General features: G+C 43.4%; 2 protein-coding genes across 2 annotated transcripts; one reads left to right on the top strand and one right to left on the bottom strand.

Moving 5' to 3' along the window:
* Positions 1–318: 318 nt before the first annotated feature.
* On the bottom strand, positions 319–3,345 carry psmd5 (proteasome 26S subunit, non-ATPase 5). The gene is made up of 10 exons (XM_057019295.1): positions 3,102–3,345; positions 2,719–2,863; positions 2,533–2,646; positions 2,327–2,455; positions 2,090–2,199; positions 1,875–2,017; positions 1,599–1,790; positions 1,391–1,500; positions 1,170–1,310; positions 319–1,094 (listed from the first exon to the last, which is right to left on the bottom strand). Exons 1-10 carry the CDS (start codon positions 3,272–3,274, stop codon positions 837–839), a joined length of 1,515 nt encoding a protein of 504 aa, XP_056875275.1. The 5' UTR covers positions 3,275–3,345; the 3' UTR covers positions 319–836.
* Positions 3,346–3,926: 581 nt separating this feature from the next.
* Positions 3,927–5,426, top strand: LOC130517190 (beta-1,3-galactosyltransferase 9). Its single transcript, XM_057018911.1, has 2 exons — positions 3,927–4,059; positions 4,135–5,426. The coding sequence occupies exons 1-2, from the start codon at positions 4,054–4,056 to the stop codon at positions 5,212–5,214; spliced, it is 1,086 nt and encodes a 361-aa protein (XP_056874891.1). The 5' UTR covers positions 3,927–4,053; the 3' UTR covers positions 5,215–5,426.
* The last annotated feature ends 9,004 nt before the right edge of the window (positions 5,427–14,430 follow it).

Here is a 14,430-nt window from a genome sequence, read left to right as displayed (position 1 = left end):
TAACTTTACGTGTAATCTGTGAGTTTCCACATCAAAAGCAACTATTTGTTTTGACGGAGCTGGCATTTCAAATAAATTATGTTAGGGGGTCGATCAATGTGAATAAACATCGGAAACAACTCCCACTACTGATAAAACCCGCGACTTGCTCTCTGTGGACCCGTGGTGAAAATGTCTCCCTCTAGAGGAAGCGAGGAAGAGCTGCAGTTAAATCCTATGAATAAGAATGCTACATTGAGGACAATGACTTTTTAAGATTAGCATAAAACACCCAATTTTAGTTTCTTGCAGTGGCAGATAAATGAACTGCAGATCAACTGGAATGCACAGAAAATTTATTTTAGCAACCACAAAAATTACAAAAGTACAAAAAAACATTTTCATCTCCTTACAGGTAGCAAATTTTCAAATATAATCAATAATCCTGTATTTACTGTGGACTATAGAGTCTGTATTTGTGATATTCTATTGATTTTCCAGCACACATTGGGACTATGAAAATGACACTACTACAATGTTGCATCAGTGCAAATTAATTTGAGGCCGACTGAAGAAAACCTGACAAATACAGCGAATGAGTGGAGCCATCCTTGGTAAAGAGCAACAAACAGTTTAACCAAGCAATTAAATTTACACACCTATGTTCTTAAACAGACTAATGTTAAAGCTGTAAGAATGCCAGAGTAGCGCATTTTGAATCAATGAACAACAAGCCCTGGGAGGTTAGAACGACTATATTATTCATCCATTATTACACCCCAGTTACTGTCTTCAAGCCTGTACCCAGTTATAAGTGAGTAAATAACAGTCCACCGGTGCAGCTTTGAGGGCAGGATTCACTCAGCTCCTTCTGTGCCGACTGAGGCCACGGCTGAAACGTAGTAAGGTCCCTCTCTCAGATAAGCCTTCAGACTGATGTACTGCTGGCTGCCCAGAATCTGCACAGCTGTGGACGAAGACACGAGCGATCCCACCAGCTCAAACTTTGCATCTTTGGCCTCCTTCGTCTGGCCCGTCGAACGATCCAAAACAAACTCCATGAAACTGGGAGTGCTGACCATTAACCTCTGACCCCAGGGCTGAGTGGCAATAGCCTGAAAGACAAATCCAACGGTAATTATCTGATCACAGCAAGAGCTGATGGTGCTTTTTAGAAATAGAGGACTGACTGTGAATATTCTTAAAGCTCCGCAGTGCAGCTCTGGAAAAGGCTGAGTGCTGATGTTGCGGATCATGTCCATGGGCTGTTTAGACAGCAGGTGGAACCAGGACTCTGTCAACGCCGAGAGGTCTTCCGTCTGCTGCTCCGGCTGCAACAAAAGGTTACGCATTCAAGACGTTTTCCCTGAATGTTGGATTTTGACCATGTTAGAGATGCTCCTGTACATACCTGTAGAGTGAGAAGTTGTGATATAGCATCCAGGCTGCGCACTCTGAGCTCTGTAGCTCCAGAACTGGCGAGCTGGCTCATTCTTCTCAACACAGTCCTAAACTGTTCACCTGAAAACACACAGAAAACTGTCAACATCCTCTGCAATAAGTATAAACACAAATTTCTAATAGAAATTTGCTTTTCTATGAGATTAAGAAAAACTAACCTGTCTTTTGAAGGACCTGCTTGCCCTCTATAGTGGAGCCGAGTAATCCCAAAGTGTCCAGAGCCACGCCGTTCATTACAGGGTCTGGGTCAAGGGCCATCTCAAAAACTTTGTTCTGAAAGGCCGGGTAGGTTTCACAAACCTGCTGAGGGCTGTCCATGATGGCCAAGTTTCCAAAGAACTTTACCAACCCTGCAAAGTAACAATCTGTTTTGTAAAAGGCTCATTTGAGTGTTTGCTGCCTCACCTGAACACTATGTATATAAATAAACCCACCTGGAATGTAAAGGGAGGAAAAGGAATCAGTCTCGGCACCTCTGATCATGTTGGAAATCTTGTCCATTATACCCTGCTGAGCCAGATACTGTCGTCCATGCTGGCTTTGGGCTAGAGTGGTCACCATCTCAATGGCTGTAGCTCTGGAGAAAACAGAATTTAAAAAATAAATCTTCCCGAGGTTCCTTTGATGCACTTCTGAGTCTTTTTATTACCTGACCAAGACATCATCGCCTGTCAGCTCTCCAAGCAGCTGTGCGATGAAGCTGCTGTTGGCACAGTAACCGAGAGAGATGGGAGACACGGATGAGATTTCCACGACCAGCTGCACAGGGCATCAGAAAATACGTCGGATAGTGTTAATATGGTTTTAGAAATGACAACTTTGATGAAACATTCAGGGGTTTCAGTGCCTAATAGACACTGCAATGAAGACATCTGAAGTAAGCCACCTCATATATTCTGTATCTGACGATGTCACTAGTAGCCATTACATCCTTCAGAACCGCCAGCAAGTCGCCGTGGAACAGCTTGTCCAGCCCTGGCTTGGAATGACTCAATTTAGACAAACACTGAATGGCCTGAAAACAAAGAGAGCCATTTAAAGTCGCCGATTAAAAATACAACTCAAACAGGCTCCGGGGTGTTTTGCCATTACCTGTTTCGCAACAGCAATCTTCTCTTCTCTAATGCAGTGAATGACTGCTTGAAGAACATCGTGGTTGTTGAGGACTTCAGTGGCAGCGTCAGGGTGCTCCAATATCCTGCCAATCTAATGGTAAGAGTAACAAAGTCAGAGTTTGGGGAGATCGAGTGTGTGGACGAGTGTGTGTGTGCAGCTCACCTGGGTCAATGCCAGTATTTTAACAGTGTCATTAGGATGGGTGAGCCCGGCCTGCAGCTCTGCTCTGTACTTCTGCACCAAGCAGACTGGGCTGAGGGCTATTAAAATACGTTCAAGGATGTCCACGCACAGCTCAACCTGCTCCCTGCACACAAACATATTTTTAATTCCAGCATGCTAAATAGTTCGTGTTGCAACCACTCAGCATTTGCTTTATTCCATTGCTCATTAACACCACGCAATCCCAGGTGTGTTAAATTTCCACTGAAACAGGAGATTTAGGAGAAGCATTGGCTTTTAATGAGCACCAACCAACGACTGACTCAGCAATATTCACCCTTTCATTTGCTAACACTGTTAAAAGATGTGAAATGAACACCGACCTGCAATCAGAGTTCAAGAGAGCGAAAATAACATTGAAACGCTGTCCGCTCACGGCGTCCCTCAATGCGTTGACAGGTATAGACAACAACGCTGTTTTTAAAAGCTGTAGCTCTTCAGTTGGGTGTTCAACGCCGGAGATCTCCCCCAGTAAACCTTCTATGGTGGCTGCCATGACGTTCTTGTTTAGGAACTTCACGATGCAGCCTTTATTTTCTTCTTCTATAGTTTCTATTTCTTCTTCGTTTTGTCACACAGGCTTAACATTCATTGTGATGGGAATGTACTGCCATCTAGTGGGACAATAGGAAATACGTTTAATTTCACACCAGCCTGTCCGATACAATTACGGTACTAGTTAAATATAACGTATAACCTTGCAAAAAAAAAGAAAAAAGCTAAGGCATGTCACTAGTTATTGATTTATATATAAAAACAATCAATATCTATAATATATACTGGCAAGGTTTACCAAATATTTGACAGTAGAGTGGAGAAATTGTGACAAGCTTGTTGACAAAATGTAACCATTAAGGGTATATTAGCTGGACAGGTACAGTAAGAAATGAATAAAATGATGTGCATCTAGATTTGTAAACTTTATTCCATGTGTGTAGTTTGGCTTCACAGTGAGAATAGAATTGAAATCCCTTTTGTATGCGTGGTCTCATTATGTCTGTGAAAAAGTAGGTTTGAAAGCACGTTACAACTTTTGCACTGTTAAAATATGTATAATGGCTGAAACCTTCCATCCCTACATCATTAATGCTTTATGCATGATACAGGATCCACTCTTCTGATGGTAGCATGTGACGTGTGTGTTCAGGTGCAGGGTTACCATGGATGTCATGAAAGTGGAAACCTTGTCTGTCTACCTGTATTGCTCCTGAACTGATTAAAGCAGAAGGACTTCCATTAAAACCAGAGGAAACAAGACTGTTTTTAGTAGCAGTCATGCAGGTACCGTGTTAATTCTTTGTTGATTATAAATTTTAATTGTGTAGGCTCATGAGTTCTTTTTCTGCCATGTTCCAGTGCTCCCTGTGCAAACTGCGCACCCACCAGTGGTCTTTCCTTCTCTTCAATGTGCTTCTCTTCCATGCCCTGTTGTTTGGGGCTGACTTTGTAGAGGAGTACCTCCTGCAGCCCACCCCTGGGGTTTACACGGATGGCATGGTTATCGACGTGAGGGAGAAAGCGAGGAAGCTGGACCTGAGCGTCGCCAGGGAAAATATATCCCAGGATTATACGATTGCTAACCCCAGTGCCTGCGGGAAGTCTGACCTCTTTCTCCTCACCCTAGTCTTTAGTTCGGTGGCTAATAACACACAAAGAGATGCTATCAGGAGGACGTGGGCCAACCAGACTTCCATCCAAGGCTTCCCATCACATGTTCTCTTCTTCTTGGGATCATCTCACTCTTCTGCTGCACAAAAGGCTCTCATGGCTGAATCTGACCTCCATGGAGACGTCGTCCAGGGTCATTCCGTGGATGACTCCTCGCTCCGTGGCCCAACTGAGAGGACAATTCTTGCACTCCGCTGGGTGATCACCTTTTGTCCTGTGGCACGCTTTGTTCTGCTGACCGAGGATGCTGTTTTCCTCAACCTCCCCTCCATTGGAGGTTATCTTCTAGGCCTGCACAGGCACCCTGAGAATCTATATCTGGGTAGGGTGATCCAGAGGGAATCACCAGAAAGAGATCCCAACAGCCCTGGCTACTTGTCGCCAGCTCTGTACCCTGGCAAGTATCTGCCTGAATACTGTGATGGGACTGCTTATGTCCTGTCCCAGGATGTGGTCCGGAAGGTGTACGTGGCAGCGTCGGCGGTGCATTTGCCCGTACCTGTGGATGTGTTTGTAGGCTTTTGTGCTCAGAGGGCGGGTGTGGCACCAACCCACAGTGCCCGGTGGGTCGGAGACAAACACGTCCGCTACAATGCCTGCTGTTACCGATATCTGTTTAACTCTGCCAGAATGAGACCTGATGAATTGGACAGAGTGTGGGCAGACATGAGGCAGAAGGATGGACGATGTTCACTGTTACGGACCTATTATGGGGTGGTGACTTGTAAGACTCTTACTTATCTGAATAAACTGCCCTTTTTTCACTGATGGCCAATATTAAATGCATTTCAATTGTTTCCTTCCTTTCTGCTTGTCATTATCCTTCATTTGTGTATAAAAAGGAAGCTATTTTTTTTATGAACATGATTTGTCCATACTAAAAGAAAATTCTGACAATGATTAGTCTCAGTATTGTTTATGTAAATAGTTTTTTTTTCCTTCGACCTTTGTGAACTTAAATAAAATACTGTTTGGTTTCAGTTTGAGTTTCAGTTTTCATGTGAATTTGAAATTTATTCTTTCTTCCAAAATGATTAAGTTTAACTGAAACGGTTTATACAAAAATTGACTGTTAGTAAATTGTAATCATCAACCTATTGTTTTTAAATGGGTGATTCTAGTGGATTATTGCCAAATTATCTTTTTAATCCTTTTTGGATAATTTCCAAATTATATTATTTTATCTTATATTCTGAACTTTTGACGATCCTAGAGGGAAAGAAATCAACAGCGATATTATGACAAGGGAGACATCTAGTGGCCATTTTTGGAACAGCCGACATCGTGAATCAAGGTGTGTAAAAATATAACGCACATTTTAGTGTTTTTAACTCGTGAAGCAAAAGCACGTGACCACTTTATGTCCAGTATTTCCCCGAAAAAACATCCTCAAAATGATTTTGTTCAACAGTTAAAGTCCAAGTCGCAGCTTTTCCCAGGTTTTCATCCTGTTGTGATAACAGTAGCGGACACAAATATGAATCTGTTAATGGGGTAGAAGGAAGACATTTATTTTATCATATAATTGACTTTAGACTTTCTGCTTTGCAGAACCTTCTTTGCTCTTTATGTGATTTAAATATCACACTCTCGCTCTCCCTAAATTCCACAAACGGAAAGCCTGGCCTTCATCCCAGCACCACGAGCTAACCAAACAAAATGTTTGGGTGTTCTACAAAAAGAGAAGAGAAAAAAAAATCTCTCATGTTAGACTGCCAGAGCTTCACACAGCTCTACTCCACTTTGGCCAGGTTCCATTGTGTCTGCAGAGCTTTCCCTAGCTGCCCGTCTCACCACATCAAGCCACAGACTAACAGCTCAGCATGTCTAGGATAATTCTGGCAGGTGACTGTGTTCTAGCAACCAGCCGGCTGACATACCAGCAGCTCGGATCGCTCTCCGGGATGATTCTGGATTCATTAGCGTCAACACCTTCCGTCCTTGGCCTCAGTGGCACATGATCGCTAACCTCTCACATCACCATGGGATGTTTGTCTGTCTTCTCCCCAACTGACGGCCACATGATTCTTTTATTACCAGCACTGTGTTTGTGTGTGTGTGTGTGTGTGTGTGTGTGGGGGGGGGGGGGGGGGGGGGGGTGTTCATTCCAGGTTACTTCATCTATTGGGGCACCAACACCAACTGCTAAAGCAGCTATAGCATAGCCTAGAACTGACTGAATAAACAGATCCTTATTCTTTCTGGCATCCCTGTATAGTTTGACATCACGGCTGCACATGTGAGAAAACCTTCTGAATATCTCCGCTCTGTTTATTTGGGGGGGTAACCTGTCATTCATATCCAACACAAACTGGCCGAAGAAAATAACTTTGCGAAGGTCAGTGGAACCAGGGTCTGAGCGGAAAAGTTCAGTCCCGCCAAGCCCACTTTAACACAAACACGCACATTATGTACACACAGACACTAGAGATTGTTAATGTGAGGTTGAGAGGTTGGTAAACTGCATGTGGGTGGTGGAGCGCTCTAATGAATGCCTCCCTTCAGACACAGAGCTCTGCAGGGAGACTCATCACACCAGAGACACAGCTTTATTTACACCCATTTAATTGACAAAATATAACATAATGTAAAAATATAATGTAGTCAGGATGCTGAAAGGAATCCCCTCCAGTCATTTGACTGACATTCAGTTTGCGAGGATCTTCCTCGGTTCCGTATGACCTTTCTGTTCGGATCAGAGCCTCAGTGATCCTGCTGGCCTGCAGCCATTTACGCAGAAGCAGCAACCTCAAGGATAACCGCGCGATTTCAAAATCTGCGGTTGCTTCCCTTTTTCCTTTTTCTTAAATGTTTCCTTCGACGTCGCAGCACGTTGGTCAAAACTTATTTTCTACTTGCTGCGTTAAATATACATATAGGTTATTGTTTGTTCTTCTTAGTGAAATATTTTAAACGTGCTCTCCGTCTGGTTGAAATTGGGTGGATTAAACATTAACCGATTCTATTGTGCTTATTTGGAAATTATGCAAAACAGAGTTTTGGAGTGTTTGAATATAAGAATCCTCTTTCCTGTAAACTTTCAGTACATACATTCAAATAATCTTTCCATAAATTCCATACATTATGTAATAATCAATGTTTTCTTGGATTTTCAAAGGTCAGTCCTTCGAAGCGTGCAGTGGTGGTGATCTCCTTTGGTGAAATTAACTGTTTTGTAAAAATCTGCATGTCAGATCTAATCTTAGTGCGGGCGTGCTGGATTATCAAAGGGTTCCTCGGTCACAGCTGTGAGTATCAAAGGTGGGATCAGATGTCACATGATCACATGTTATTACAGGCTTGTGCTGCACATGATTCACGACGACGGGTTCTGGGGCGGTCGTGTGGTATCGTCCCATCTGCTTTATAACGTATGTGCGTACGTTGCCTCATGACCCTGCAAGAACATTTCAGTCCAAGAGCAGACATGACTTCTTTCCCTCTTCTTTAGTAAGAAAAACTAAATTCAGATTTTGGTTCATGCGTTAGAAATTCCAATATCAGATCCCTTTAATGGCAACTATAGGGGTTCTCTGAAGTGTAAGTTCAATTTCTGTATAGAAAGTAAGAAAAAACAAGACTGACATTCCTGTTCTTGCACCGCCAAATTGATGCTTATGGCCCACTACTGCTACACGCCCCACAGTTTGGAAACCTGTAGTGTTCGAGGAAAGGGTGAAAGAGTGAAAGAGTGCATACACGTGTGTTTTACAGGGAGGGTTGACTTGTAATAATAGTAATTATAATTCTGGGTCTCCCATTAAAACCACCTCATCACGCTACGCGTCTCATTACAGGTTCCGTATGGCTCAGCAGGAACTGGTTACCAGTAGCTAAAATCTGCGGCGGTGCCAACGGCAGCTGTCTTCAGGTCTGGCCTATACATAGGATCTGTACATCTGAACCCAACACGCGTGGTTATGTTTGAGGTTCGTGCACTGATAGAGCAAAGCGGCCACCGACTTCTGTTATTAGACTGACTATCTGGATCAAACACATCCAGCAACCAGACTTTAAAAACAGGCATGTCGTCAAGTCCTGTTTTCTCAAACCAAATCATTATTATTATTTCGTATCTTGCAATAATTTCAGCAGGTACAAAAAGTGAAGAAATTAGACGCACAAATGTGTTGACTTGTCAAATATTAACTCTTCTTTGAAAGATTGGGAATGAACATAGAAAAGCTGTGCAGGAAGACTAATGAGAGCTAAAAATATGAGTTATATCATATCTGGTTTATCTGGATCTGTACAGAAACTTTAATTCTGTTATGCGTGAGCTGTTTCTTGAATCTGAATGCGCAAGCGCAATTTCACGCTGTAATTATAGACATTTAAGGGAACATTTGGACACAGTGAGGCCGGTTCATTTGCCCCATTATCATTATGTGAAGCAAAACCAAGCTCCTGTGAGCGGCCGCAGCTTTTTATTAAACAGGTACAGTTTTTAGTAGCATATTTACGTACCTGATATGCATTTTTCTCTGATCTGTGGAGATTAAACCACCCATTAAAAGGCCATAAACTATTTTGTTGCCTTGCATGAATGTAAAGTTTGACTATATAGAATCCAAAAGCTTTGCATGGTCATTTTAACTGATGGGATTAGAGGAACTGGATCAGCTCCTTTCAGTCCAGATTTACCTTAAGTGCCTTCGGTTGCTTTCCTGCAACAGCGGTCGTCTAAAGTGTATCTCAGTTAAGGTCAGCGAAACAATCTTCTCTATTTCGGCTGGCCCCAGATCAGTGGTCCCATTGTCCTCCCTCAGAATGTGATCTTAATCTGACCTGAATAGAGTTTTGTTTCAGAGAGAACTTTCAGCCAGCCAGCCGGGAGAAGCGGTGCAGTAAGCTGCTTTTCCACAGGGAGAGCTGCAGGCAGACGTTTGGGCCGGGACGTGCACGTTCATCGGGTTTTATTCTCATCTGTTGTCTAAATCAGGAATGTGTCGTGTAGTTCAGCTGTCTGTCGGCCGCATCTCCTGCACAATAGCTGTGCGGGTTGTTTTTATTCGTGGAGGGGGGGGGGGGGGGGTTGTTCCATCATGTCCTACAGAACCGGACAAGGACTCACTGAAACAGAAACATTGGGAATGACCAGCGCAGATGCAGCAGTGTGAGGTCGTGATATGAGCACGGGCCCGTGAAGTCCGGGATTGAATGTTTTTGCCCGGTCAGCTGCAATGTGAAGAATGTTGGGTGTGTCCATCACTATCTGGTCAAAAGGTCTTCGTTCGTCTCATCCGACTCGAGGCCGCTTTGTTCCCTGAAGGGAGATTTACTCTCTGACAGGGAAGAGCCATCCCATTGTTGCCCGAGGCTCCTACCAGAATCAAACAGTATATTTCATATAACATCTGGAAAAATAACTTTACAGGTTTGTTCATTGCCTGTTTTCTTTCACTGCATGATTCCTGTATTCCACTACATAAGAGAATCTATCTGGATACAAAAAATAAAACATTTTTCTTCACTTGATTCCAATGAATGCGGCTTTAAGCTTGCATCCTGCCATATAAACGTTAACGTAAAGCAGATGCGTGGTGCCAGCGAGTGTGTGAACAGTGGTGTGTCATCTGTGGCGGGGGGTGTGATATTTTGCTTGAGGGGTGCCACTTTCTTTGATGCCTGTTTGCCAACATGCATTCCTCCATAGCTCGCAGCGGCCTGAATGCAGTCCTTTAATGGTGGAGTAAGCTCCGCCCCCTTTAGGAAAAGCTGCGTATTTTAAGAAAACGCTGGATTTTGCACCGCGAGTCAGCCTTGATATCATATTTGCTGAGCCTTGAATGCAGAATTTTTTCTTTTTTTTTGCTCCCATGACATCAGTGAAAACCCTGGATTACCATAATCTCATACACCCTCAACTAATTTACACTTTATAGATAAGTTGTGCACCCAAATTATGATTTAAAAAAAATTACAGACTGCCTTGAAATTGCCATGGACGACCAGAGGGGCTTTAGATGGTTGAATAACACTGAATTATCCAAAGCCTCTGCAGGTGTGAGAGTAGATGTGCAAAAACGAATGATTATTATTTTCAGCTCATAGGCACCACCGACACTTTGTGAAGCGTGAACCCGAGACCGGTTGAAAGTACGTGCACAGAACACAGCGAGCATTTAATCTGCTGAAGGCGACATATTTTCCCAACATGCATGTTGCCGCCACCATGACTGTTCCGTGTCATGCGACGGAAACCCCCGATAGGGAGGGAACTTTGGATGTTTATGTGTCAGAACGTAAACAGATGACAGAGTCAAGGGGCCAGGCGGAGGCTAGAGGAAGGGGTTAAATGGCTCATCTTTCATCTGCAGGTAAATGAAGCCTTTTGAGGGATGTTTTGGGTGAAATGAGCCTCAGTGATGCCTTAGTGAGCGGCCTTCATGAGGCCAGGGTCTGGCCCGTACACAGGCCCGCTGTTCCAGTGGGAGGCAAACACCAGGAATTCTCAAAAGTCCATCTGTGTCTTTCCGACCAGTTTGGATTAGTGCAGGAAGTTCAGCTCGCGAAAATAGGTGTGACTGTACTATAATATTAATGAGTTTTGTACAAAGGCCCCATTCAAAATAGAACCCAAAGAGAAGAGAGAAAAAAGAAGAAGCTGGCCACGCTCAGCTGGACTCACATCCCACCTGCTGAAAGGAGGAAGCAATGAAAGCAAATTTTATAGAATGCAAACTTACAGTATCTCCCATTTGAGTCACATGACGCCGATGGCAGCTTTTTTCTTTTTTTTAATGGCTGCATGAAAACGCGGACGCACTGTAGAGTGACAGCGCACATCGAGTCAGAGCGGAGGAGAGGAAACAGACATAGACAAATAGAAGTGCTCGCAGGCATTTTTACAGACTCCAGCTTTAGACAGGCCTGTCATTAAGGTTTGGTTAACTGGGACAAGTGCGGCGGTTTCGGTCTGTAGACTTCATATGAAACAAGGCTGCAAAAGACGGAGTCCTTATTGGGAAATGACAGTGGCCTCAGCTTGGTTGTGCACCAAAATACACAGCTGGATAAGCACTGGTTGGGGATGTATATATAAAGTTAATTATTGTATATGCTCAAAGAAAAATATAGTAGCATGTTGCTAGGTAGCAATTTACTCTTTGTATCTTAACTATTAGACTTTCGGTAACAAGCCCTCTGCACGTATGAGGGGATCATTTGATTGGATTTGTAGGCACCACTAACATTTCTCTGTCATTCCTTGAATCGCGCAGCTTTGTGTAAATCTGTATTTTTAGACGGGCTCCCACAGAATGCGTCGTGCATGCGTAACCACCAGAGGTTGCTTTGTCTCCAAAATGCATGTCAGATAAATTGCACACCTTGCAAAATCTGTTCCAAATGTAAAGGCTTTAGGCAGCTCCTAAATGACACCCCAGTGGTTTTCCTTGCGTAATGCAGGCAGAGTTGATTCCCAACTAGGTCTCTAAGTTTAAAACCCAAGAGTTTTGTGATTCTTGCATTGTAACATAGACAACCAGTGGCGGCGGTTACCTGGGAAAAATGGAGGGCAGACAGCGAGGGTGTGAGCGGTGCCAAAAATGAAAGGGCCAGAAAGGAGGAGCGCAGCGACATCAAGAAAGATGCTGCAATATGAAATGAAAGATTGGACGTTTAATTAGAATCAGTGAGAGGGAAATTAGAGGGGCTGGATGCAAGGAGATAGCGACAAAGAGCGACTGAGAGGCAGCTCTGTGCACCTCTTTGCCTCCACTTAGACCTTGTTGCATCTACTCATGAATCCAGCTTTTGTGATGTAACAGAGTATTGACCCTTGGAGGGGCCTCGGACCGAAAGCGGGTGTTTACTCGAACACGCAAGGAGCTCCGAGCGTTTCACAGCCTCCCGTTCAGCGCCGGGGCCGGCGTCCGTTGACTGCCACTGGCAGCTGGAAATGGCAGCGGGACTGTCGGTTTCTTTGGCTCCTTTCCTCCCGCAGAAATAACAGAGGCACAGAGACTGTATTCAATGTAAGTATAAGTCACTCCGGCTGCAGGCGGTCACATGTGCCAGAGCTGCAGATTAACGCGGCTCCGATGGGAGTCCAGTCCAACACAAAGCAAAGTTATGAGTTTTGAGGGATTGTGAGTTGGGTAAGAATAAAAGTGTCTGTCATTAGCGAACTCCTGCTCCTCCGTATAAACTGGTCATGGCCCTGTAGCGGCTGGTGTCTCGTCACCACATACAGTAAAGAACGGCTACAAGTGGTGTTAGTGTGAATAATCTGCAAGGTCAGACAGGCCAGTCTCAGGATCAGGAAGCTTAACATCGCTAGGCAGATTGTAGGGGAAAAAATGGGAATAAAATGTAAACGCAATGACCTGATATGTAATACGTGTTTGTGTTCTTCGTTATTAGATTGGTTTGAAAGGACAAGAAGGTTTATCCAGGGTGATGGTCCTCTTTATTGCATTCTTTAAAAATGTACCCCCATTTTTTAATCTTAATTTATAAAAAAAATGCCATTCAAATTATGATACACAATTCCCATCATGGGTGCTGGCACAAAGGCTGGTAAAAACCCTCTCACGGCCCGTTAACTGGTTGTAGACATGGAAACCAGCAATGACAATAAAGAGAAAGGTGTTAGAAATGAGGAATAAAAGTCGTTACATCACTCTGATACAAGTGTCTCATTCATCCAGGAGGCAGTTATTTGAAATAACTGGGCTGTAATTATCTACTAAATAATTTGATAAATAATTCTACTCAGTTCTCAACAGGCAAATATTTCTCTCCTGGTTTAAATGCTTGCAGATTGTCACAAGTATCGGCTGATTAAACCATAAACAAATTTTTTACAAGAGGAAAATGAGGCAGATTTAAAGGCAGCCTTTGTGTCTTTTGCATCAGAATGTTTTCAGATGGCTCATAAAGAATCTGACTCCTGACAATCTGGTTTATTACATAAAATATTTGGAGCGAATGCTGCAGCCGTGGCACAAATGGTGCATTTACGATCTTTATTATTGCAGCTACTTGGTGAAATGTTCTTATGACCATTTAACTCTCTCCTTTTTTGATTGGCTGAGATTTATTTGGGGTACAGCAAGCTGATCGTGACCCTCAGAGAGGATCCTCAAGGCTGGATTCTGGTGTCTCATTATCATTTATGTGCACGCATCAACATTCCTCTGGCAACAATACTGTTGAAGAGGCCTCGAAGCACGATGAGAGTTTAAACCATTAAGAACTCCCCAGCAAACGACTGCTGGATCTCAGCGCAGTAACATCTCTCCCATTATCAGATGAGGTTAAACAATAAACGATCATCTGAGGACCACGTGTAGCGTGTGCTATCGGCCTCTTGGAGACACATGTTGGGAATGTTGCTGCTGGGTTTTTGGAAAAAATCTCATCTGGATTTAAAGTTTCTTTACACCAGAAGGAAAAAATAAAGTCTGCTTGATAAACTCGCACACATTTTAGATGGAAGTTGTTGTAAAGCAGAAAGGACGAAATCACGTGATCCGTCTTTGGAACGGGCATAGTCAGGAGCCGAGAGGACAAAGTGCAGCTCTGAGATTAGCAACTGAAATAATGACAAGGTGAGAGCGGCGATAGTGCTTATTTGTCAGGAAGAAATAACACTCTGATGGAAACTTTTGATAGCGTCTCGCCCTCCGCCCATCATACTGTGTGATTTTAGAGGATGAACTGATGCCGTGCCATCCATAAATACACTGTGAGTTTATTTTCACTGGCTTGAAAACTACTAAATAAGCCGTTGAGGGTCATTTTAATGAGCAAGGGGTACCGCAGTTTTGTTGTCCTATTCATCCCCATGCTATGCGGAAGGGCAAAGGTCAGATTCTATTTAAAGAATACAAGTAAATATAGTTTTTGGTATTGAGAGTTTGGAGGAAAAGAAAAATCTTGGCGAAAAAAACCTTTATCAATCAGAAGAAATACCCAGAATTCCCAGGAAGGTTTCCCATACAGGCCAGAAATTGTTGATTTTAATATAGAAGCTTG

This window comes from Takifugu flavidus, chromosome 20, assembly GCF_003711565.1.
Source record: "Takifugu flavidus isolate HTHZ2018 chromosome 20, ASM371156v2, whole genome shotgun sequence".
In the NCBI taxonomy this organism is placed as follows: Eukaryota; Metazoa; Chordata; class Actinopteri; order Tetraodontiformes; family Tetraodontidae; genus Takifugu; species Takifugu flavidus.
The sequence above is the reverse complement of the archived record's forward strand: the minus strand, read 5'-3'. Positions and strand labels throughout refer to the sequence as shown.